Here is a 25,899-nt window from a genome sequence, read left to right as displayed (position 1 = left end):
TAGTAAGTCAAACTCAGACAAGACACACCAAGCCAGAGAAACCCAAAGGATGGGACAAGATACACCATGAAATATCCCAGGAAATACCATGCTCTGACCATGAGCTGCTTTATTACAGTTCAGTGAAACACAACACTTTCTGGAAAGAAAATCTGGAACTTCAGGTAATGAGTTAACTTCAAAGGTAAATGTCTTTACTAAAATGAAGCTTCGGATCAGACCTTATTTACATCAAGTAAGGCTCCACCTTTTCAGTTTTCCTGACCAAGCAAAGATACCAGGCACCCCAGAGGGGTTTATGTAGCCTAAACCAGTGCTTCTCAAATCTCAGCCTGCAAATGCAGCAGGGAGGGATATGATTAAAATGTAGATTGTACACCAGTAGGTGTGGGGTGGGACCATGGACTATGCATTTCTAACTGGACTTTGAATAGCAAGGCTCAGAGGGTGGCAAGCTTTTTCTTAAAGAGCCAAAAAGTCAGTATTTTAGGCTTGTGGGCCATACAGTCCCCATATAAATACTCAACTCTGTTCCTGCAGCACAAAAGCAGCTGTAAACAAACGGGAATGGCTATATTCCAGTGAAGTGAAAACCAGCAGCTACAGATGGACAACCCCTGCTCTAGAACACTGAAAATCAACCTGTGAAGTCTGCTATCTGCTTTCCCTCACAACTTATAAAGAAACTACCTTCAGACACAGTCATTCCTCCCCAGCTGCTTTGGCGCATATGGATACATATCCTGACTCCTTATTCATTCCCTCTGAGAATAGACTATTTATTTATAAAAGCCTTTAATGCTCTGGGAAGTCACAATTTGTCTGTCTGTTTAAACTTATTTCTAAGTATTTCATACATAAAAATGTCAGGCAGCTAAGCATACACGAGCAGGACCCGCCCTGTCTTGGACAAGGTCCTCCCCGTTCCCACCTACCCCTTATCGCCAGATGGCAGACTGTACCCCAAACCCCACCTGTTTATGGTTTAGTCTCTTCCCTTATTAGGGCCTAGGACATGTAAAATGACCAACAGAACTTCCATTAGACCACCACCTTGGGTTGGCACCAGAGCACTAAGACCCAGAAGGTGATCCAGAGTGACCTCAGGACTCATTATACCCTAAACTGTAATAAATTGTGACAGGGAGAACAGTGTAGCACAGAGAAGGCACATAGTGGATCTGTGGCATCTTGCTGCACTGACGGACAGTGACTGCATTGGGGTATGGGTGGGGACTTGATAATATGGGTAAATGTAGTAACCACATTGTTTTTTCATGTGAAACCTTCATAAGAGTGCATATCAGTCATAACTTAATAAAAAAATTTAAAAAAAATTTTACATTGTGGTTTTGTACCTCCACCCCCAGCCCCACCACTCGTTTCTGTTTAGGTACTTCTGGGTTGACTGCTGCGCCCAAGGAAGGTTATATAACCTGAAATCATCAATTAACATGTCAATTAAATAACCTAAGATGCAGGGAGGGACTTTCCACCATTTTAAAAATCAACCCTAACCCTAATGGAGCACTGCTTCTGGTTTCCAGACAACCCGCTCTCTGCCCTTCTTCAGAGTGTACTTATGCTTTGCTTGATAAATTCCTGTCATTTTAAAACTGTCCTATGTCTGTCTCTTGATTGAATTTTCCTTCAAAAAGACAAGAATCTGGGAAACAACACATTCCACTGGTAACAAAAATATTTTTTTAAATTCCGGCATATACTACAAAGCTATAAAAATCAAAACAGTATGTTACTGCCATAAAAATAGATACAGATCAATGGAACAGAAGAGAAAGTCCAGAAATAAACCCCCACTTATATGGTCACTTAATCTATGAAAAAGGAAGCAAGAATATACAAAGCAGAAAAGAAAGCCTCTTCAATAAATGGCATTAGGAAAACTGGACAGCTACATGCAAAAGAATGAAACTAGATCATCTTCTTACAATGTATACAAAAATAAACTCAGTTTGGATTGAAGACCAAAATGTGAGACCTGAAACCATAAAACTCCTGAAAGAAGATACAGGCAGCAAACTCTTGGACAGTGACCTTAGCAATTTTTTTTCTGGATCATCTCCCCAGACAAGGAAAATAAAGCAAAAAATGAACAAGTGGGACTACATCAAACTAAAAAGCTTCTGCACAGCAAAGGACACCATCAACAAAATGAAAAGGCAATCTACTGAATGTGAGAATATATTCCCAAATGACAAATCCAGTAAGGGGTTAATATTCAAAATATATAAAGAACTCATACAACTCAACACCAAAAAACCCAATCTGATTAAAAGGACAGAGGACCTGAATACTCACAAGACATATAGCTGGCCAAGAGACAAATGAAGATGTTCAACATCACTAATAATCAGGGAAATGCAAACCAAAACCATAATGAGATAATACCTCATACCATCAAAATACTATAAAAAATAAAAGAAAGTAAGTGTTGATGAGAAAGTGGAGAAAAGGGAACCCTTGTACATTGTTGGTGGGAATGTACAACCACTATGGAAAAGAGTATGGAGCTTCTTCAAAAAATTAGAACAGAAAAACCATGTAATCCAGTAATTCCACTCACACTACCTGAAGAAAATAATAATTTGAAAAGATACAAGCACACCTATATTTACTGCAGCATTTGTTACAACAGCCAAGATATGGAGGCAACCAGTGTCCATTGACAGATAAACAAGTGGTATATAGACAGATAAAGATGTGGTATATAGACACAATGTAATATGGCACAGCCATTTAAAGAATGAAATCTTTGAAATCTTGCCATTTGTGACAACACAGATGGATCTAAAGGCTATGCTAAACAAAATAAGTCAGAAAGAGAAAGATAAACACAATACAATTTGAGAGAACAGACTGGTGGTTGCTACAGAGGTGGGGAATGGGAGGAACAGAGAAATAGATGAAAGGAATAAAGCAGTACAAATTTCCAAAAAACAGCAACAATAATAATGATACAGAAATCACTATTCACCCACTAGGAAATTTTTCAGTTAAGTGATATCTCGTTTAATGGTTAACAGCAATGCTGACAACAGCTGTCATTACAAAGGTTTGTGACTAGAGAAGGGCCCTGAGGAGACCCTTAGCAGTAGCCTCCTCAACCAGACCCAGCCCTTCCACTCCCACCAGTGTCCCGCTCACCAGAATGATGAGCCGCACAAGCTGGGTGTAGGTGCGCTCCCCACCCTTGCGGGTAATGATGTCCCACTTCTCGGGGGTGCAGACGATGATCTGGGTGGCACTGATCTCCTCCTTGCACAGCTGGTGGTCACCAGTCAGTTCTGCAACAGTAATACCGTACGTGGCCAGGCGCTGTGGGAGGAAAGGCACGTCAAGGCAGGAATGCCTGAATGGACCTTGAACACCACACTCCTGTCTGGAAGGTCTCAGCGCAGGGTATCGGAAGTAGGTATCCACCCACTGGGGGAGTATCAGGTGAACAAGTCCAAGTTTATACTAGCAAATGAAGCCAAGGATGTCTAGGAGGAGCTCTGCACACAAGAGCAGGAAATGGGAGCATGTAGATAACAGGACCTGAAATAACACCACTAGATCTATTGTCAACTACGTCCACGTAAGTGTTTCATAAATCTTTCAATAATGCAAACAACAACTGTAGAAAACTGCTATGGAGAGGATGAAAGAAAGATGCAAGGAGTACAACAGATCTAGGACATTCCTGCTTCAGAAACACTCTGTACCTGAGTCAAGTTCCACCTCTGAAGTGGAAAAGAAACACCACACGAGGCATTTCACAGATGTCCCAAAACAACCAGCAGAGATGTACCAGGCTTCTTTCCAGTACACTGACAGCTGCTCCCAGTAGCTTATGCAGGGGAGTTCCACCCCCTTACCTTTCCAAAACTGCCCACCATCTCCTGCACCAAAGACCGCATGGGAGCGATGTAGATAATCTTGAAGTCATCCACGTTGATAGTGCCATCCATGTTAATGTGCTTTCCTATCTCTCGGAGCATGCACATCAGGGCCACATTGGTCTTACCAGCACCCTAAGACAGAGATCAAGGGTGAGGAGGCCTATTGAGCTGGGTGTGCTCACTGCCCTAACATCCCCAGGCTTATCACCAAAATAGAGAGTGGACTGTTCCCTGGAAATTTTATCCCACCATTTATTGTCTCTTCCATCAAAAAATAAGAATTGGGGGATATGGGTGGAGAGGAACAATGTCGCCACCCAAAATATCACCACATCCCACAAGCAGCAGCAGCCAGGGCAGAGCTTACAGTAGGAGCACACAGCAGCAGGTTCTCATCCGTCTCCAGAGCAGCACGGTAGAGTTTACTCTGGATCCGATTCAGTGTTTTGAAGCCCTCGAATCCAGCCTGGGCATACTTAGGCAGCTTCTCCACTGGAAGCAGTTGCTAGGAGGAGAAAATGTCATTTGTGTCACATTGGCAGCACCCTTGAGCACGTGGTGTTTTGTATGACTGCGAGGATTGCACTTCCTGGCAACCTGCCTGCATAACTCTGCACTGAAGGCCAAACCAGGGAGATCAGTACTGTTCCCTGGGCATGAAAGACAAACAGGAAAACTGAGGCAGCTTCCAGTTCTTGAATACACTATGACATAAGGCCACATTTTGGTGGACGGATTAGAATCCAAACTGGATGGGAGGTGAATTGAGTAGAAAACTAAGAAAAGCAATTTACTCACTTCCTCTGAGCCGAAGGGCTTTGGCTTCAGGGCAGGCACATGCACCTCTTCATAGCCCTTACGCTGGCGACGGAAGGAACCATCAGGAAGCTGACAGCGTTTATTGGCCATAAAGTGGCTGCCCTGGGTAAAAACTAGGTCCTCCAAGTCCAGGACCTGCCGTGGAGCCAGTGCCTGGGATTAAGACAATCAAAAACACAAAGGAGGAAAAGCAATAAAAAGATTCAAGATGGCAGTGTGAGAGGTGAGACAGGGAACTCCTCCCAAAACCACATATAATATGAAAATACAGTTAACACAACTAATCCTAAAAAGGCAACAGGAAAGAAGGCTGCACCAGACTGCACACAACAGGAGAACAGCCCACGAAACAGGGTAACATACCAAAACCTTAATCTGGCAGGACCCAAGTCCTTCCCCCACCCCGGCTCACCAGCAGGAATCAGAGAAATGGAGCAGGGACTGGGGTGGAAACCTAGGACTGCTGAACACCCAGCCCTGGAGATCTGCTTTGGTAGCACAAACCTACATTGCATGGTGCTCTGGAGATTAGTGGGGTTGGAAAGCTAAGACAGGTGGAATACTTGAGACTGAGATTCCAGCCGTTTGTGGAAGACAGGGATCCACATCCAGCCGCTCTGGGACAAAGGAAAGGCAGGTGCTCTGAGAGGCTTCCTAGCAGCAAGAGGGCTGCTGAAGGGACAGGGTTTGCACGAAGCTTGCTGTGTGGGAGAAGGGATAGTGGACAAGGTTGTCTGGGCATGCTCTACCCAGCAGGTTGGGAACTTTCAGGAGCTTCTGGTGCTCCATACACCTGGCTACTCAGGTGCAAGGGCCCCCACTGTTATAGGCAGCCTGCTGCACCTTCCTCCTGGCCTGCCAGCACCTGCTTGCAAACTGGCAGTCACTGTGCTGACGTCAGGCCAGCCAGAGGGAGGCTGTGCCTACAACAGCTACAGATGCAAAGCACAGAGGCTTACAAATCTGTGCTCAGCCCACGGGCTCTGACACTAGAGATGGGTACTGAAGCCGGAAAGCAGGGAATCGCTCTTTCCTCTCCCCAGGCACCAGCTCCGCTCTCCTGCAAGCCCTGACCTCACTCCTGGGGCTGAGCAGCTCCAGAGAGTAGAGCTTCTGGGCACTAGAGGGCACCACATACAAATATGAAACACCAAAGGAACATGGTTCACACCAAAATCTCACAAACCCCAGAAAAACGGACAAATGAAATTGAACTCACCAATCTTCCTGAAAAAGAATTCAAAATAAAAATCATAAACATGCTAATGGAGGTACAGAAAAATATTCAAGAACTCAGGGACAGTACTGCAAAGGACACCATCAGCAGAACAAAAAGGCATCCTACAGTATGGGAGAATGTATTTGTAAATGACATATCCAAAAAGGGGTTAACATCCAAAATATATAAAGAACTTACACATGTCAACACCCAAAAAGCAAATAACCCAATTAACAAATGGGCAGAGGATATGAAGAGACAGTTCTCCAAAGAAGAAATTCAGATGGCCAACAGATACATGAAAAGATGCTCCACATCACTAATAATCAGGGAAATACAAATTAAAACCACAATGATATACCACCTCACAGCAGTAAGGATGGCCACCATCCAAAAGACTAAGAACAACAAATGCTGGCAAGGATGCAGAGAAAGGGGAACCCTCCTACACTGCTGGTGGAAATGTTAGCTAGTTCAACCATTGTGGAAAGCAATATGGAGGTTCCTCAAAAAACTAAAAATAGAAATACCATTTGACCTGGGAATCCCACTCCTTGGAATTTACCCAAAGAATACAACTTCTCAGATTCAATAACCAAGATACAGAAGCAACCTAAGTGTCCATCAGTAGATGAATGAATAAAGAAAATGTGGTACATATACACAATGGAATACTATTCAGCCATAAGAAAGAAACAAATCCTATCATTTGCAACAACATGGATGGATCTGGAGGACATTAGGCTCAGCGAAATAAGCCAGGCAAAGAAAGACAAGTGCCAAATGATTTCCTTCATTTGTGGAGTATAACAATGAAGCAAAACTGAAGGAACAAAATAGAAGCAGACTCAGAGACTCCAAGAATGAACTAGTGGTTACCAAAGGGGAGGGGTGTGGGAGGGCAGGTGGGAAGGGAGAGAGAAGGGGATTGAGAGGTATTATGTTTAGTCCACATGGTGTGGGAGATCATGGAGAGAACAGTGTAGCACAGAGAAGGCACATAGTATATCTGTGGCATCGTGCTACACTGATGGACAGTGACTGCATTGGGGTATGGGTGGGGACTTGATAATATGGGTGAATGTAGTAACTACATTGTTTTTTCATGTGAAACCTTCATCATAGTGCGTATCAATAATACCTTAATAAAAAATTTAAAAAACACAACAAAACCCAGGGACAAATTTAAGACAGAGATTCAATCATTAAGAAATTCCATATCTGCAATGCAACATAAAATGGAGAGATTTAAAAGCAGATTAGATGTAGTAGAAGAGATGGTAAATGGGATAGAAATTAGAGAAGAGGAATACAAAGAACCTGAGGCACAGACAGAAAAAAGGATCTCTAAGAATGAAAGAATATTGAGAGAATAGTGTGATCAATCCAAATGCAATATTCGCATTATAAGGGTCCCAGAAAAAGAAGAGAGAGCAAAAGGGAGGATACAAAGTGTCATTGAGTAGATAATTGCTGAAAACTTCCCCAGTCTGGGAAGGAGATAGTCTCTCAGGCCACGCAGGTACACAGATCTCCCAACACAAGGGACCTAAGGAGGACAACACAAGGACATATAATAATTAAAATGGCAAAGATCAAGGATAAGGACAGACACTTTCTAAAAGCAGCTAGAGAGAGAAAAAAGATTACATACAAAGGAAAACCCATCAGGCTATCATCAGATTTCTCAACAAAAACCTTCCAGGCCAGAAAACAGTGGCATGATATATTTAATGCAATGAAGCAGAAGGGCCTCGGACCAAGAATACTCTACCTGGCAAGGTTATCATTTAAATTTGAAGGAGGGATTAAACAATTTCCAGATAAGCAAAAGCTAAGAGAATTTACCTCCCACAAACCACCTCTACAGTGCATTTTGGAGGGACTGCTATAGATGGAAGTATTCCTAAGGCTAAATAGATGTCACCAGGGGAAATAAAACCACAGCAAAGTAGAACGATTAATTACTAAACAGATGCAAAATCAAATCAATTACCCCCAAAGTCAATCAAGGGATAGACAAGGAGTGAAGCATATGATACCTAATATATAAAGAATAGAGGAGGAGGAAAAAAGGAAAAAAAAACTTTAGGTTGTGTTTGTAATAGCATACTAAGTGAGTTAAATCAGACTGTTAGATAGTAAGGAAATTACCCTTGAAACTTTGGTAACCACGAATCTAAAGCCTGCAATGACAGAAAGTACATACCTATCGATAATCACCCTAAATGTAAATGGTCTGAATGCACCAATCAAAAGACATAGTCACTGAATGGATAAAAAAATAAGACCCATTTTTATGCTGCCTACAAGAGACTCACTTCAAACCCAAAGACATACACAGACTGAAAGTGAAGGGATGGAAAAAGATATTTCATGCAATAGGGAGAAAAAAGCAGGAGTTGCAGTACTTGTATCAGACAAAATAGACTTCAAAACAAATAAAGTCACAAGAGACAAAGAAGGACATTACATAATGATAAAAGGGTCAGTCCAACAAGAGGAGAGAACTATTATAAATATCTATGCACCCAACACAGGATCACCTACATATGTGAAACAACTCCTAACAAAATTAAAGGGGGAACTAGAATGCAATGCGTTCATTTTAGGAGACTTCAACACACCACTCACTCCAGAAGACAGATCAACCAGATAGAAATTAAGTATGGACACAGAGGCACTGAACAACATTTTAGAACAGATGGACCTAATGGACATCTACAGAATACTCCATCCAAAAGCAACAGGATGCACATTCTTCTCAAGTGCACATGGAACATTTTCAAGAATAGACCATATACTAGGCCACAAAAACAGCCTCAGTAAATTTAAAAAGATTGAAAATTATACCAACCAGCTTCTCAGATCACAAAGGTATGAAAGTAGAAATAAATTACACAAAGAAAATGAAAAGCCCACAAACACATGGAGGCTTAATAACATGCTCCTAAATAATCAATAGATCAATGACCAAATAAAACAGAGATCAAGCAATATATGGAGACAAATGACAACAATAATTCAACAGCACAAAATCTGTGGGATGCAGTGAAGGCCATGCTAAGAAGGAAGTATGCTGCAATACAGGCCTACCTCAGGAAAGAAGAACAATCCCAAATGAACAGTCTAAACTCACAATTAACAAAACTAGAAAAGGAAGAACAAATGAGGCTCAAAGTCAGTAGAAGCAGAGACATAATAAAGATTGGAGCATAAATAAATAAAATTGAGAAGAATAAAACAACAGAAAGAATCAATGAAAGCAGGAGCTGGTTCTTTGAGAGAATAAATAAAATAGATAAACCCCTAGCTAGACTTATCAAGCAAAAAAGAGTCTACACACATAAACAGAATCAGAAATGAGAAAGGAAAAATCACTATGGATACCACAAAAATACAAAGAATTATGAGAGAATACTATGAAAAATTATATGATTAACAAACTGGTTAACATAAAAGAAATGCACTACTTTCTAGAAAAATATAACCTTCCAAGGCTGACCCAGGAAGAAACAGAAAATCTGAATAGACAAATTACCAACAAAAAATTGAATTGGTAATCAAACAACTACCTAAGAACAAAACTCCTGGACCAGATGGTTTCACTGCTGACTTTTATCAAACATTTAGTGAAGGCCTAATACCCATCCCTCCTTAAATTTTTCCAAAAAGTAGAAGACGAGGGAATACTCCTAAACTCATTCTACAAGGCCAACATCACTCTAATATCAAAACAAGGCAAAGACACCACAAAAAAAGAAACTGACAGACCAATATCCCTGATGAACATAGATGCAAAAATACTCAACAGAATATTAGCAAACCAAATTAAAAAATACATCAAAAAGATCATCCATCATGATGAAATGGGATTCATCCCAGGGATGCAAGGATGGTACAACATTCGAAAATCCATCAACATCATCCACCACATCAACAAAAAGAAGGACAAAAACCACACGATCATCTCCATAGATACTGAAAAAGCATTCGACAAAATTCAACATCCATTCATGGTAAAAACTCTCAACAAAATGGGTATAGACAGCAAGTCCTCAACATAATAAAGGCCATATATGATAAACCCACAGCCAGCATTATACTTAACAGTGAGAAGCTGAAAGCTTTTCCTCTAAGATCAGGAACAAGACAAGGATGCCCACTCTCCCCACTTTTATTCAATATAGTACTGGAGGTCCTAGCCATGGCAATCTGACAACACAAAGAAATAAAAGGCATCCAGATTGGTAAGGTAGAAGTCAAACTGTCCCTGTTTGCAGATGACATGATATTGTATATTAAAAACCCAAGACTCCACTCCAAAACTACTAGAACTAATATCTGAATTCAGCAAAGTTGTGGGATACAAAATTAAAACACAGAAATTTGTTGCATTCCTATACACTAATGATGAACTAGCAGAAAGAGAAGTCAGAAAAACAATTCCATTCATAACTGCATCAAAAAGAATAAAATACCTAGGAATAAACCTAACTGAGGAAGTGAAAGACCTATACCCTGAAAACTACAAAACACTCTTAAGAGAAATTAAAGAGGTCACTAACAAATGGAAACTCATCCCATGCTCCTGGCTAGGAAGAATTAATATTGTAAAAATGGCCATCCTGCCTAAAGCAATCTACAGATTCAATGCAATCCCTATCAAGATACCAACAGCATTCTTCAATGAACTAGAGCAAATAGTTCTAAAATTCATATGGAACCATAAAAGACCCTGAATAGCCAAAGCAATCCTGAGAAGGAAGAATAAAGCAGGGAGAATTACCCTCCCTGACTTCAAGCTCTACTACAAAGCCACAGTAATCAAGACAATTTGGTACTGACATAAGAACAGACCCACAGACCAGTGGAACAGAATAGAGACTCCAGATATTAACCCAAGCATATATGGTCAATTAATATATAATAAAGGAGTCATGGATAGACAATGGGGAAATGACAGCCTCTTCAACAGCTGGTGTTGGCAAAACTGGACAGCTACATGTAAGGGAATGAAGCTGGATCATTGTCTAACCCCATACACAAAAGTAAATTCAAAATGGATCGAAAACCTGAATGTAAGTCATGAAACCATAAAACTCTTAGAAAAATACACAGGCAAAAATCTCTTGGACATAAACATGAGCAACTTCTTCATGAACATATCTCCCCGGGCAAGGGAAACAAAAGCAAAAATGCACAAGTGGGAGTATATCAAGCTGAAAAGCTTCTGTACAGCAAAGGACACCATCAATAGAACAAGAAGTCATCGTACAGTATGGGAGAATATATTCACAAATGACATATCTGATAAAGGGTTGACATCCAAAATATATAATGAGCTCACACACCTCAACAAACAAAAAGCAAATAATCCAATTAAAATATGGGCAGAGAAGCTGAACAGACAGTTCTCCAAAGAAGAAATTCAGATGGCCAACAGACACATGAAAAGATGCTCCACATCGCTTGTCATCAGAGAAATGCAAATTAAAACCACAATATCACCTCACACCAGTAAGGATGGCCACCATCCAAAAGACAAACAACAGCAAATGTTGGGGAGGATGTGGAGAAAGGGGAACCATCCTACACTGCTGGTGGGAATGTAAACTAGTTCAACCACTGTGGAAAGCAGTATGGAGGTTCCTCAAAAAACTCAAAATAGAAATACCATTTGACCCAGAAATTCCACTCCTAGGAATTTACCCTAAGAATGCAGCAGCCCAGTTACAAAAAGGCATATGCACCATGTTTATCGCAGCACTATTTACAATAGCCAGGAAATGGAAGCAACCTAATAGATGAATGGATAAGGATGTGGTACATATACACAATGGAATAGTACTCAGACATAAGAAGAAAACAAATCCTACCATTTACAATGACATGGACGGAGCTAGAGGGTATTATGCTCAGTGAAATAAGTCAGGCAGAGAAAGACAAGTATCAAATGATTTCACTCATCTGTGGTGTATAAGAACTAAGAAAAAACTGAAGGAACAAAACAGCAGCAGACTCACAGAACCCAAGAATGGACTAACAGTTACCAAAGGGAAAGGGACTGGGGAGGATGTGTGGGAAGGGAGGGAGAAGGGGGCAAAAAGGGGTATTACAATTAGCACACATGATGTGTAGGCGGGTATGGGGAAGGCAGTATAGCACAGAGAAGACAAGTAGTGTTTCTATAGCATCTTACTATGCTGATGGACAGTGACTGTAATGGGGTATGTGCTGGCGACTTGATAATGGGGGGAATTTAGTAACCACAATGTTGCTCATGTAATTGTATATTAATGATACCAAAACAAACAAAAACACAAAGGAAGTGAACAAGCTGAGCAAACAAGTTTTCCCTCCATCACAGACTTGGAAATGACCCAACATCTACCTCTCCACCCTGGTCCAGATCCATGGTTTCGAGATCTGTGTCCATTCGAGACTGCCGTACTCGCTCCCGCCGGGACCTTTCCTCCTGTAACAGGAAGGTAGGTGACAAGAATAAGTGATTCCACATCATGCCAGACTCTTGTCTTTCTCAGTGCCTACTTAGCTGGTGTTTGCCTCACGGGTGCTGACTAGGAAGTCCTAAAACAGAAAGACGACCCTTTATGTTCAGACACTTGCCGTGGGGGCCAGCAGAACAATGAAAACAAGCCAACAGCATTAAAGGGACAATGCACAGTGCAGGGACTTCAAAAGGAGATGGTCAACAATTCAGCATCAAGGGCCATCCCTGAAGGGTAGGAGTGTGGGCTCTGTGTTCAGAAAACGTGTTCTGTTCCTATATTTTCCATAGATAACATGACTGCTTGTGTAAACAAGCAGTAAAGGGCTTATGGGGCTGGTGAAGACAATAGCAGGCCAGTGATCTCCTGACCACACCAGTGTGAATGTGCTGACTAACTTGTACCACTGACAAACCTCAAAAAATTTAGAGAATTACTTTACCTCTTCAATTTCTCCTTTTAATAGGAATTAGCTTTTTACTACAAATTTCTAACTAATGTCTCTTTTGCAGAGCAAACATCCCCAAAGCTAAGGAATCAGACAAAGAAATCAAGCCAGCCCTTACCCGGATCAGATCCTCCTTCTCAGTTTCGTGGAGCTGGTAGAGGAACTTCGACAGCTCAGGATCAGCCTCCATCTTCCCCATGATCCTTTCCTTTTCAGCTTCACTCTGTGCACTGGCCAGCAAGGTACAGTATAAAACTGCCAACAATAGGAAGAAAAAGAAGGTAAGGAAGGGTGAGAGAACATCAATCCTCAACCCTGGGATAGAAATAAAACTAAACCGAACAAGCCCTAAAGCTACAGAAGCAGCACAGCGTCCAGGACATGCGTGCGCATGCACGCCGTGGAGGGTCCACCCTGTACTCACTCATCGTCCTGTGCTGCCTCAACACTTTAATGAAATCAAACGTGTTGAAACCCAGAAGCAGAACCAGCTGGTTCTCACATTCCCTGTCATCACTGGCTGTCTGCAGAGAGAAGGTAAGACCGTGGTTAAGGACATAGCCATCTGCTTCAGGCACTGTCCCAATGGCTAAAATATGCTGACCACAAGACCATTATCTTGGCCCTACCTTCAAAATCTCCAGCACTTCATCTGCCTTCTTCTGCGACACAATGGCATCATCATAGAAACGACTGAGCTGCCGCTGCAGCCAAAATGCATCAATATCCCGAGGGTGCAAGTCCTTCTTCTTGGAACTCATCAGCTCACCTGAGGCTACAAGCTACAAAAGTAACCAGGCACTCAGCTCACCACATCTCTGTATGCCCCAACTGCCTTCTCATCATTCCACAACAGAGTTCTACTCACCACCCACAGCCTACCTTCTTTTAAGGACTTTGCAGAGGGGAAAAACCTGACACCAAATTAAGCTTTCATCAGCACATGCCTTTGGGAAAAAGGATGACTAACTGAAATCTTAAGAAAACCAAGACACTATAAATAACTAATTATAAAATAAATTAGTCACCGGAATGAGGATACAGCATAGCAAATACGGTAATACTGTAACATCTTTGTATGCTGATAACAGTATTTATCACAGTTAGCATTTAGTAATGAATTTAACTCCCAATCACTATGTTGTACACGTGAAACTAATACAATATTATATATCACCTTTGTCAATTAAAAAAAAATTTTTTTTTAAAGATCAAAACAGGATCAAAGACCTGAATGTAAGTCATGAAACCATAAAACTCTTAGAAAAATACATAGGCAAAAATCTCTTGGACATAAACATGACCAACTTCTTCATGAACATATTTCCCAGGGCAAGGGAAACAAAAGCAAAAATGAACAAGTGGGACTATATCAAGCTGAAAAGCTTCTGTACAGCAAAGGACACCACCAATAGAACAAAAAGGCATCCTATAGTATGGGAGAATATATTTAAAAATGACATATCCAATAAAGGATTGACATCCAAAATACATAAAGAGCTCATGCACCTCAACAAACAAAAAGCAAATAATCCAATAAAAAATGGGCAGAGGAGAGAAAAGAGAACCAAGATGGCGACATGAGTAAAGCAGCGGAAATCTCCTCCCAAAACCACATATATCTATGAAAATATAATAAAGACAACTCTTCCTAGAATAGAGACCAGAGGACACAGGACAACATCCAGACCACATCCACATCTGCGAGAACCCAGCGCCTCGCAAAGGGAGTAAGATACAAGCCCTGGCCCGGAGGGACCCGAGCGCCCCTCCCCCCAGCTCCCAGCGGGAGGAGAGGAGTCGGAGCGGGGAGGGAGAGGGAGCCCAGGACTGCTAATCACCCAGCCCTAGCCATCTGCACCAGAGTGCAGACACAGTGCATACATGGGGTGCTGGATACTAGGGAAACAGGACAGTAAGACCTGTGAGTGGGTCCCCACCAGCACCCGGGACAAAGAAAAGCGAGTGCTTTTTGAAAGTCTTAAAGGGACAGGGACCCTACAGCTGGACGGAAGCGCCCTGAGACACTTGGCCCAGCAGCCGCAAACCTCAGGGAACTCTGGGTGCCTGAACCCCCACAGCGCAGCTTGGAGGCCCCTCACTGCGATAAACAGACTCCCGCCTGTTCCCCCTCTGACACGGCTCCACCATATTGGAGGAACGGCCTGAGGCCAGCCACGCCCACAGCAACTGCAGAGCTAAATAAACTCCATAGCGGCTGGGCAAGATCAGAAGCCCCGTCTGCACGCAGCTGCCCAGCACAAGCCGCTAGAGACCGCTGTTCTCCCAGGAGAGGAAGGCCATAAACTGGCAAGAAGGGACTTTCTCTTACCCAACACACGCGCCAGCTCCCCACAAATACATCTAACGCCATGAAAAGGCAGAAGAAATTGATACAGACCAAGATCACAGAAGCAAACCATGAGAAGGAGATAGACCTAACCAGTCTTCCTGAAAAAGAATTAAAAATAAAGCTCATAACCACGCTGATGGAGATGCAGAGAAATATGCAAGAGCTAAGGGATGAAGTCTGGAGGGAGATTACAGAAATGAAACAATCTCTGGAAGGATTTATAAACAGAATGGATAAGATGCTAGAGGCCATTGATGGAATAGAAACTAGAGAACAGGAACGCATAGAAGCTGACACAGAGAGAGATAAAAGGATCTTCAGGAATGAAACAATATTAAGAAAACTGTGTGACCAATCCGAAAGGAACAATATCCACATTATAGGGGTACCAGAAGAAGAGAGAGAAAAAGGAATAGAAAGAGTATTTGAAGAAATGATTGCTGAAAACTTCCCCAAACTGGGGGAGGAAATAATCGATCAGACCATGGAATTGTACAGAACTCCCAACAGAAAGGATCCAAGGAGGACAACACCACGACACATAATAATTAAAATGGCAAAGATCAAGAACAAGGACAGAGTTTTAAAGGCAGCTAGAGAGAGGAAAAAGGTCACCTACAAAGGAAAACCCATCAGGCTATCATCAGACTTCTCAACAGAAACCTTACAGGCCAGAAGAGAATGGCATGATAAACTTAACGCAATGAAAGAGAAGGGCCTTGAACTAAGAATACTGTATACAGCACGACTATCATTTAAATATGAAGGAGGGATTAAACAATTCCCAGACAAGCAAAAGTTGAGGGAATTTGCCTCCCACAAACCACCTCTACAGGGTATTTTAGAGGGACTGCTCTAGATGGGAGCACTTCTAAAACTAAATAGATGCCACCAGAGAAAATAAAATCACAGCAAAGAAAGCAGACCAACCAAATACTAACTAAAGGCAAAAAATAAAATCAACTACCCACAAAAGCAGTTAAAGGAAGCACAAAAGTGCACAGAATAAAACAACCAACATATAAAGAACAGAGGAGGAGGAATAAGAAGGGAGAAAAATAAAGAATGACCAGACAGTGTCTAAAATAGCTCAATAAGTGGGTTAAGTTAGACAGTAAGATACTAAAGAAGCTAACCTTGAACCTTTGGCAACCATGAAGCTGAAGCCTGCAATGGCAATAAGTACATATCTTTCAATAATCACCCTAAATGTAAATGGACTGAATGCACCAATCAAAAGACACAGAATAACAGAATGGATAAAAAAGCAAGACCCATCTCTATGCTGCTTACAAGAGACTCACCTCAAACCCAAAGACTATAGGAACAAAGAAAGGCTGAAGGAACAAAACAGCAGCAGAATCATAGAACCTAAGAATGGACTAACAGTTACCAAAGGGAAAGCAACTGGGGAGAAAAGGAGGGAAGGGAGGGATAAGGATGGGGAAAAAGAAAGGGGACATTACGATTAGCATGCATAATGGGGGGGGCATGGGGAGGGCTATGCAACACAGAGAAGACAAGTAGTGATTCTACAGCATCTTAGTACGCTGATGGACAGTACTGTAATGGGGTTTGTGGGAGGGATTTGGTGAAGGGGGGACCCTAGTAAACATAATATTCTTCATGTAATTGTAGATTAATGACAACAAAATTAATTAATTAATTAGTTAGAAAAAAAAAGATACAAAAATAGTTTGAAATGAATGGACAGTGGGAAGAAGTAGAATGTGGGCCCCAAGAATAAAGAAAATAAATAATTGGTAAGAAAAAAAAAAAATGGGCAGAGGAGCTGAACAGACAGTTCTCCAAAGAAGAAATTTAGATGGCCAACAGGCACATGAAACAATGGTCCACATCGCTAGTCATCAGAAAAATGCAAATCAAACCACAATGAGATATCACCTCACACCAGTAAGGATGGCCACCATCCAAAAGACAAACAACAGATGTTGGTGAGGTTGTGGAGAAAGGGGAACCATCCTACACTGTTAGTGGGAATGTACACTAGTTCAACCATTGTGGAAAGCAGTATGAAGGTTCCTCAAAAAGCTCAAAATAGAAATACCATTTGACCCAGGAATTCCACTTCTAGGGATTTTTGGTAAGAATGCAGCAGCCCAGTTTTAAAAAGACATATGCACCCCTATGTTTATCACAGCACTATTTACAATAGCCAAGAAGTGGAAGCAACCTAAGTGTCCATCAGTAGATGAATGGATAAAGAAGATGAGAAGATGTGGTACATATACACAATGGAATATTATTCAGCCATAAGAAGAAAACAGATCCTACCATTTGCAACAACATGGATGGAGCTAAAGGGTATTATGCTGAGTGAAATAAGACAGGTGGAGAAAGACAAGTACCAAATGATTTCACTCATATGTGGAGTAAAAGAACAAAGAAGAAACTGAAGGCACAAAACAGCAGCAGAATCATAGAACCCAAGAATGGATTAACAGCTACAAAAGGGAAAGGGACTGAGGAGGATGAGTGGGAAGGGAGGGATAAGGGGGGGGAAAAGAAAGGGGGCCTTACGATTAGCATGTATAATGTGGGGGAGGGCACAGGGAGGGCTGTGCAGCACAGAGAAGACAAGTAGTGACTCTATAGCATCTTACTACGCTGATGGACAGTGACTGTAATGGGGTTTATCAGGGGGACTTGGTGATGGGGGGAGTCTAGTAAACATAATGTTCCTCATATAATTGTAGATTAATGATGCCAAAAAAAAGATCAAAACACTAAATGTTTATTATGGCTCATTCTATAAAAATACAGCTCAATAATTATATGTAATAGGACCTAGATATGAGAAAGAAGTGCTATACCCACAACTTTCCTGGCCTTGCAGCAACCTAAGAGCAAAGTGTACTTACATTAGCCGAGAGGGTGCAGCGCACCACAGCCTCATCCCCTTCCATGTCATCGTCAGATGCCTCTTCTCGAACCTCCCCATACACATCTTCATCACCTTCCTAGGGAAACAACCCCGACCCCAACTCAGGGTTTGGAGCTCATCCTGGCATCAGCACAGAACATCTCCCTTTGAGTCAATGAAAATAGCTCCATGGTTAGAGCAATGGCTTTGGCGGGAAACCAACAGCCTTATTCCAGAGTACACTTAAGTCCAGTGGGCATGGAGTCAGTAGATGCTTCTACACTCGTTTCTGCCTCTCACCTTAGGCTGCCACAATGGCAACGAACCAGTTCAGTCACTCTCATATACAGATAACCAATAAATGGAAAAAAAGAGCTATCAGCTAACAGGAGAGAAGCAGAAGCATGCCTGGGAAAGTACATGGTGATCTAGAAATGCAGAGACCACACTTAGCCTGCTGACCACTGTCTTTACTCACACACGTGGTCACTGTATTGTATACTTGGCACAATGTTAAAAGCAGGTACTTCATAACATGCATTTCTTAAATGAATGAAGGCTATGGGCAAAGCAGTCTTTTAGTTTGTTGCTATGTCAAATCGTAAAATCCTATTAACTATACTGCAGGAAGGGACTTGGCAGTCATTTGCTTCAGTCACCTCATTTAATGGATGGAAAAACTGAAGCAAAATGACCTGCCCAAGATGCAGGACCAAATTTCAGGCCCCCTGGCTCCCAGTTGATGCTCTCTCCTGTGCTATCCCTTTTTCCTTTCCATTACATGATAGTCCCAAGGCCGGCATTCTGCCTTCAGGAGCCAAACTCACACGCTGAGAACTCTAAGGAACTTTACACATTTTTCAAGTGCCCCTCCTATTCCTAGTTATATTCAAGAAACTGATTAGATGGTAAACTTCAGTGTCTACTGCAACTGTTACTTAAACAACCATGTACAAAATATGCCCGTGCTCTTGGGCAAATGTACATTCTTTTGAAACTGGCAAGATGACAGTACTGAAAAGTAGGAAATCTTTTTTAAGGTTAACATGCAATAAAATACCCTCAATGAAGGTATCTACTGTACTTATCTTTGTCTTTTTGCTGATCCACTTGGTTTATTTTCAGATTAAATTAGTTTATAAGTTTAAATTTTCTTTATAAAATCTAAAGATAACAGTAACAATTTTTTAGCAAAATAATATTTATGCCCAAATTTGACACCCATACACCAATATAAAATTTATTTAGCTTAAGGGGCTTCTTTACACTGTAAGTGGCCCCCTCACCTTAACAATTTTAAAAAATGAATACGTTAGCTCCATTTGCTTTACCACTCACCTCCTCATCAGACTCAAACTGTACATTCACACCATATGTCTCATCAATGTTGTCATCTGAAATGGTTAAGGGTCAGAAAAAGAGGACAGTGAAGGGCTAGTGAAATGCACTATGGAGCTAATTTCCTCCCCAACTGCCTGACTTGACTTCCCCCAGGATAGATCTAAGGTCTCACAAACAGACACTTAATGATCAACATGAGAGAGCCATCTGTACTGTCACCTGAGGCCTTCTTCAACCTGCCAACCTTGAACATGGCTCTGCTCTGCTTGCTCAACCACTTGAGCTCCCCAGGCTCTGCCCATGTTTTCACCCATATTCTATACAATAAAAGGATCTCAGAATTAAGAAATGGCTACTGTAATCTAGGGATTCTGATGTCCATCAATCACAACGCCTCGATAAACACTAAGCAGGTATGGAAACTCACTGATACACTGGGATATTTTAATGTCTGCAGCTGGAAGACATTTAGAGATCAACAAGCAATGAGTCAGAATCATCAGGACATAAAGAGCTCAGTTACCCATATTCTGGATTTCCTTGTCTCCACCGTAGTCCGTGATCTTTTTGCCCAAGTTCACCAGCACATGGTATCTGGTATCATCTGTCTGACCCAACAGCAGGTCAATCTCCTTTCTCCTTTCCTTATCCCGAAGCTTTTCATTCTTTAGGACAGCTAGAACTTCATCAGCTGCCCCACAAAGGATATCACGTGGCTGGTGGCAAAAGGGAAAGAAAAACAATAGAACAATGGAATGCAGAACATCACTGACTAGCTTTACTGACATAAGGATATGAAAAGTCATACCTAACCTGCCTATAGATTTTGACTATTTTTGTAAGTGTTAATAAAAACCACCACCAAGAGTCTCTCAACTGCAGATCCATCCATTTAAAAAAAGATTATGTAGGTAGTCTTGGGAAACAACAGGACATGGCTTCCACAGCCTGCCACATTTCTCCCAGTAGTAGAGCCATTTAGTCCTCCAGCCCGTCAAACTTTTGGTAATTCTCTGTTCTCATCGCCTCTAACACCCACCTCCCCAGAGCCACTCAGAGACTCATCAAGGTCCTTCATCTCATCACACATGTACAGTGGTTAAGGGCATAGATGCTGGATATAAACTAGCCAGGCTCGACCAGATACTACCTCTGGGATTTGGGTAAGTACTTAACTATTTTTTGCCTCACATCTCTCTTCTGCACAATGGAAATTGAATATCAACAGCATCTAGTCCTAGAACAACATGAGGACTGAGAGAGAGAAGACACGTAAAGTACTATCCCACATAAAGTAAGTGCTCAAGTAAATATCAGGCACTCTGCAAACTGGTACGGCTCATACAGGAAAACCCAGTCAAGGTTTTTCTGGTGCCTCCTGGTGACTCTTCCCTCTTCAAAACTGGCTTCACTCTCTAGCCACCTCACCTGGTCCCCAAGTGCAGCCTGGATGAAGCTGAGCAGCACCTCATAGGTCTCTCGGGTCTCTTTAGTTTTGGGCTTGTAGATGATGCCCACCATCTCATCAATGCCCTCTGAGAGCAGAGTGTAACCCTTCATCTTGTTGATGTCATGCCGGTCCTCATCACGCTTTCTTCGCCTAATAGACATACAGTGCAATGCTCAACAGGCAGAATTCCCTCCCAAAGTCAAGCCTAATTAAGCCCAACCTCCTCTTCTTCCAAGTTTCACAGCACTCAGGTAATATGTAAAAACATGAAGCTGTAATTCAGCAAATGAATCCCACGTGGCCTCAGTCACATGAAAGAGTATTTCTTTATGAGCACACAGTAACAGAAAGGGAATTCTGTGTCATTCTCTCACTAGATGCACTAAACGTTACGAGACATCCTGCTTATTCGCTTAAAAAATGACCCTTTTTTAATTCATGTGACAGACAATATTATACAGTTAGAGTTGACTCACTTGTATTTCACTCCTAAAACACATTTTCTTTTTCTAGTCAGAGAAACTGAAGTGCTAAAGGAATCTACTACAACTGATTCCCAATAAATAATAACAAAACTGTTAAAGAAGTCATACTCTGTACAGTGGAGGACTAATGACATATTAACTCATTTCAAATATAACTAGTTTAATCAAAACTTGGCCTACTAAGTTTTGAGGCCACTATGGGAGAGGAAAATGACCTAGAGATCATCAGGATCAAAAGATAATGGTGAAATAAAATTCAATGGTTTTTTAAGTTTTGAAATATATCCTCCCCAATGTAAAAAACAAAACCCAAACAAAAAAACCTGTGTTTCATACCACGGATGCTTGAATGTTAGTTTATAACTACAGACGTAGAAAGTGGGCAACAGCAGAGAAAGGAGTAAGTGTGGGAAGTTAGTAATGGGAGAGACAAAACTGCTGAGACAAGACAGATCTTGAAGATACTGTGAAAGAAATTATGATCAGTCTATGGACCAAAAACACACAGGTTAGAAAAAGGCCTAAAAGTTATTTTCTACTTCAAGTGTAACAAGGTAAACTTGTTAGACCAATGAATCTTTTAACTTTCATGTTCTATTTTTACCTTCAGTAAGCTGTTTTAATGCCACTGATGTTTCATCTTCCACCAGGCATTTCAGCCAAAACGCTGCTCAAATGCAAGGGAAGGTGGACTTGAGGTCTTTAGAAAAATCGTTTTCCCTTGGTACTCACTTGGCTCTTCGTTCCTCCTGCATCTGTGGTTTGGTCCGTTGGGCCTTATCTCCCATTCGGGTGCCCTCCAGCTTCCCAACCAGGGATAGCACCTCTCCTGTGGGTTCATCCCGGCGGGTGCGGTCAATGAGAGAGCGGTCAGCTTGGAGGACAAGATTCGAGTTCTGAAAAGATCACAAGAGTACTGCATCTGTGACATGAGTAGGGCCAATCCCTATAGTGCAGGGATATACAGCAGACGATGAGAAAGTAAGGATCGGAACCAAATGCTAATAATCACTAGAAATAAAAAAATGTTTTCCTTAAGAAATAGCATCGTATTAACTGCGTATGAGCAAAGGGCAAATCAGTTGAACAATTCTTGCTACTAACAATGCCCATAATAACCCAGACACGGGAAAGTGTTGGGCATGTTAGGGGTGACATAGAGAAGTGAATGGGTATAGCGCAGAGGGGAAAGGGAACGAACACTCCTAGGAGAGCTCTTAGCCCACCCCGGCCACCCCAGACCCTTTGTCCGGATCTTGTTTCCCCTCCGCATCTGTGGTTCTCCTGCAGGCCTTCAGATTGAAACTCGCTTCCTCAGCCTTCTGCTCCCCACTGGACTCTCCAGCTCGGAGTCCTACCCCGAGCCCTCACGCACCGCCTTGTACTCGTACTGCAGGCTACGGGCGGTCACATCCGCCATAGCTGCGGCTGCTCCGGGTCTTAGAGCTCTGCGATCCCTCACCGCACGCCACCAACTGCCACGGCTCTCGGCTCTTTCTCGGACGGAACGACGCAGAAAAGAAGCACGGAAGTGAGGAGGAGACGGGTTCCCTTCCGCTTCCGGGTCGCTTACCGGAAGAGCAGGTGGGGCTTATCTCAGGCGAGGTGGGCGGGGCCGGTGCCTTCTGCTTCGCGAATTCCGCACTTCTCAGATTCTGGGTCCAGCCAACCCCTGGCACTTAGGGTTCACGACCGATACTCTACCCTCACCTCGGACTCTGTCCTTTGGTTCCCAAGACTCCTCACATCATAACGGAACATAAGCCTGCTTATTAGCCACCTACCCAGTGCTTTCCTACCGTCTTCTTTCTGTGACTCTGGCTACAGTCCTGTGAGCTGTGCCGGCAAGGAGGGGCTCATTAACCCCATTTAACGGGTGAGAAAACTGAAGAAGTACCAGCAATCGGGGTGTGTGTGTGTGTGTGTGTGTGTATCAGTGTGAATAGTGCCTTTCTTTAGGTTTCTCTTCTATATTAAACAATTGAAAGAAAATTCTGTTCCCCACCTGTCCCTTCCTAAAGCCCTTGCCTCCAAGACCCTCGTCCTCGTCTGTGCCAGCCTGGGCCCCGTATTTGCTCCCAAATGTTTGTCATTCCATGGCAGGGCCCAAGGAACTTTGGTGAAGGCGACTGCCCTCTAGGCAGAGCCAACTATTTAAAGACAGTGACTTGATTTTTTTCCCCAACGACAAAGCCCCAGGGCCAGGAGCCATCCCTGCCCTCCCACCCCAATCAACCACTTTTCACCTGTGGAATGGCAACTACTAACTGAATGGTTACCTTACTTAGAGCATGTTTGATTCTGAAATGTTAATGTAAGGAAGGATGGGTATTATGCCAAAAGAATGCATCCTCAATAACAGTCTTGGCCAAATCTGACCTTGGGGGTATTTTGTTTGGCTCTCTATTGGTCTCTCTGCAGTTCACACAAAATCTGGACTCCCAGCATCTGTGGAGAAATTAGGATACTGTCCGCACGAAGATCCACATTCCTACACGGCATAACATGCCCTGTGTTAATCAGAATGGTCACTTTTAGAGGATAGACATGGTCCTCCACTGCTCCTGTTTTCTCCTATACCTGTCCCCCTCATTCCTTGGTATTACCTGCCTGACCCCTTAGGCTTGGAGTGGCGGCTCTATGGCATAACTGACAGTCAAGTACTCAGTGGCTGCATGACTTAGAGGTGGCTACTTGGTCTCTCTGGATAAGCATCATTTAGTCATCCTTAAAATTGAGGCAATACAACTTTCCTCATAGGACTTGTGATTAAATGAGGTCATTGTGTTTAAAAGTACCAGCAAAGTGCCTGACTCAGTGTGGGGTGTCACCGAAGGTTATCCACATCTGAATCCTCAAGACTGATCTTTATTTGATGGCCATCCTGTGGTTCATCAACCTGACACAAAAGTCAGAAAAGTATTTCAGGGATTCTGCTTTGCATGTCTGTAGGAGCGGTACTCATGTTTACTGTAGAGTCTGGACTGCAGGCAAATCGTGAAGCAGGGTAAAAGGGAAAATTCTCCCATCTTCCTTTTTCCTCTCTACACAGTCTCTACCAAATATAACCCTCCATTAATAATTTAGATGGATTTGGAAATTTCTATAGGACATCAGAACTGGAAGTTTTAAGAGATGGAGTAGCTCAGCTTCCCACATGAGGCTGCAGCAAGAGAAAATGTCACACTGTACATACAGGAATAATGTATGTACAATGTATGAACAGGAAGAAAAACATTGTGGTTTAGAAAACAAAATGACAGCTCTGCTTCCTCACTCTAGGAAGGGGCAGTTTTTATGTCAGAGATGGGAGTTCTTCTGTTGGGGGAAGTGCCCAGGGTAACTTTATGAGCTTTCTTATTGAAAAGGGTGAGGCTGGGGGTCTTAGTGAAGGCAAATCAAGAAGAGAACTAAAGTGCCCTGTGTTAAAAAAGAAAGAGGAGTGGCATGTAGAAAGGGGAACAGAAAGTATCCAGGAAGATGAAAATTAACCAGGACCCAAAAGAGCCACAAGCAAAGGAAAATTTCCCATCACAGAGCTTGGCTGCCCCACTTTTAGGCAGTGATGTTTAAATTATTAAGTTGCTGGCCTTATGAGCTTTGCATCATTCTCCATTCATTCACTCAAATCCTGAGTAGAAGTTTGCCACACACTGTTGAGTCCATTGTATTCTAGGGATGAAGGGCTGGAGGTGGTGTCTGGGGAAAGTTGGAATCGAATGGGAAGGGCTAGGTTATAGAAGACAGGACCTGGAGCTGAGAGAGAATTCAGTGAAAGCAAAGAACTAGTACAAGAAGTAATGGGGGTTGGTAAAGAAGAGGGCAAACTGTCACTATTTGCAGATGACATCATATTGTACATAAAAACCCTAAAGACTCCAAAACTACTAGAACTAGTATCTGAATTCAGCAAAGTTGCAGGATACAAAATTAATACACAGAAATCTGTTGCTTTCCTATACACTATGAATTAGCAGAAAGAGAAATCAGGAAAACAATTCCATTCACAATTGCATCAAAAAGAATAAAATACCTAAGAATAAACCTAACCAAGGAAGTGAAAGACCTATACCCTGAAAACTACAAGTCACTCTTAAGAGAAATTAAAGAGGACACTAGCAAATGGAAACTCATCCCATGCTCTTGGCTAGAAAGAATTAATATTGTCAAAATGGCCATCCTGCCTAAGGCAATCTACAGATTTAATGCAATGCCTATCAAATACCAACAGCATTCTTCAACAAACTGGAACAAATAGTTCAAAAATTCATATGGAACCACAGAAGACCCCGAATAGCCAAAGCAATTCTGAGAAGGAAGAATAAAGCAGGGGGGATCTCGCTACCTAACTTCAAGCTGTACTACAAAGCCACAGGAGTCAAGACAATTTGGTACTGGCACAAGAACAGACCCACAGACCAGTGGAACAGAATAGAGACTCCAGATATTAACCCAAACATATATGGTCAAATTAATATACAATAAA

At 42.2% G+C, this 25,899-nt stretch overlaps 1 protein-coding gene across 1 annotated transcript in view; it reads right to left on the bottom strand.

The window, feature by feature from the left end:
• Nucleotides 1-22,970, bottom strand: part of SNRNP200 (small nuclear ribonucleoprotein U5 subunit 200) — a 38,635-nt gene extending 15,665 nt beyond the window's left edge. The window contains exons 1-14 of the mRNA XM_036879967.2: nt 22,789-22,970; nt 22,146-22,309; nt 20,907-21,078; nt 20,002-20,194; nt 19,476-19,531; nt 18,136-18,234; nt 13,530-13,682; nt 13,325-13,424; nt 13,019-13,155; nt 12,335-12,418; nt 4,701-4,874; nt 4,270-4,407; nt 3,879-4,034; nt 3,166-3,336 (exon numbers count right to left, since the gene is read on the bottom strand). Coding sequence (XP_036735862.2) covers nt 3,166-3,336; nt 3,879-4,034; nt 4,270-4,407; nt 4,701-4,874; nt 12,335-12,418; nt 13,019-13,155; nt 13,325-13,424; nt 13,530-13,682; nt 18,136-18,234; nt 19,476-19,531; nt 20,002-20,194; nt 20,907-21,078; nt 22,146-22,309; nt 22,789-22,833 — 1,842 coding nt within the window. The 5' untranslated portion in view covers nt 22,834-22,970. The remainder of the gene's footprint in view (nt 1-3,165; nt 3,337-3,878; nt 4,035-4,269; nt 4,408-4,700; nt 4,875-12,334; nt 12,419-13,018; nt 13,156-13,324; nt 13,425-13,529; nt 13,683-18,135; nt 18,235-19,475; nt 19,532-20,001; nt 20,195-20,906; nt 21,079-22,145; nt 22,310-22,788) is intronic.
• Nucleotides 22,971-25,899: the final 2,929 nt, after the last annotated feature.

Source organism: Manis pentadactyla, chromosome 2 (genome assembly GCF_030020395.1).
Source record: "Manis pentadactyla isolate mManPen7 chromosome 2, mManPen7.hap1, whole genome shotgun sequence".
Taxonomy (NCBI): domain Eukaryota; kingdom Metazoa; phylum Chordata; class Mammalia; order Pholidota; family Manidae; genus Manis; species Manis pentadactyla.
This window is presented reverse-complemented; position numbering and strand designations above follow the sequence as displayed.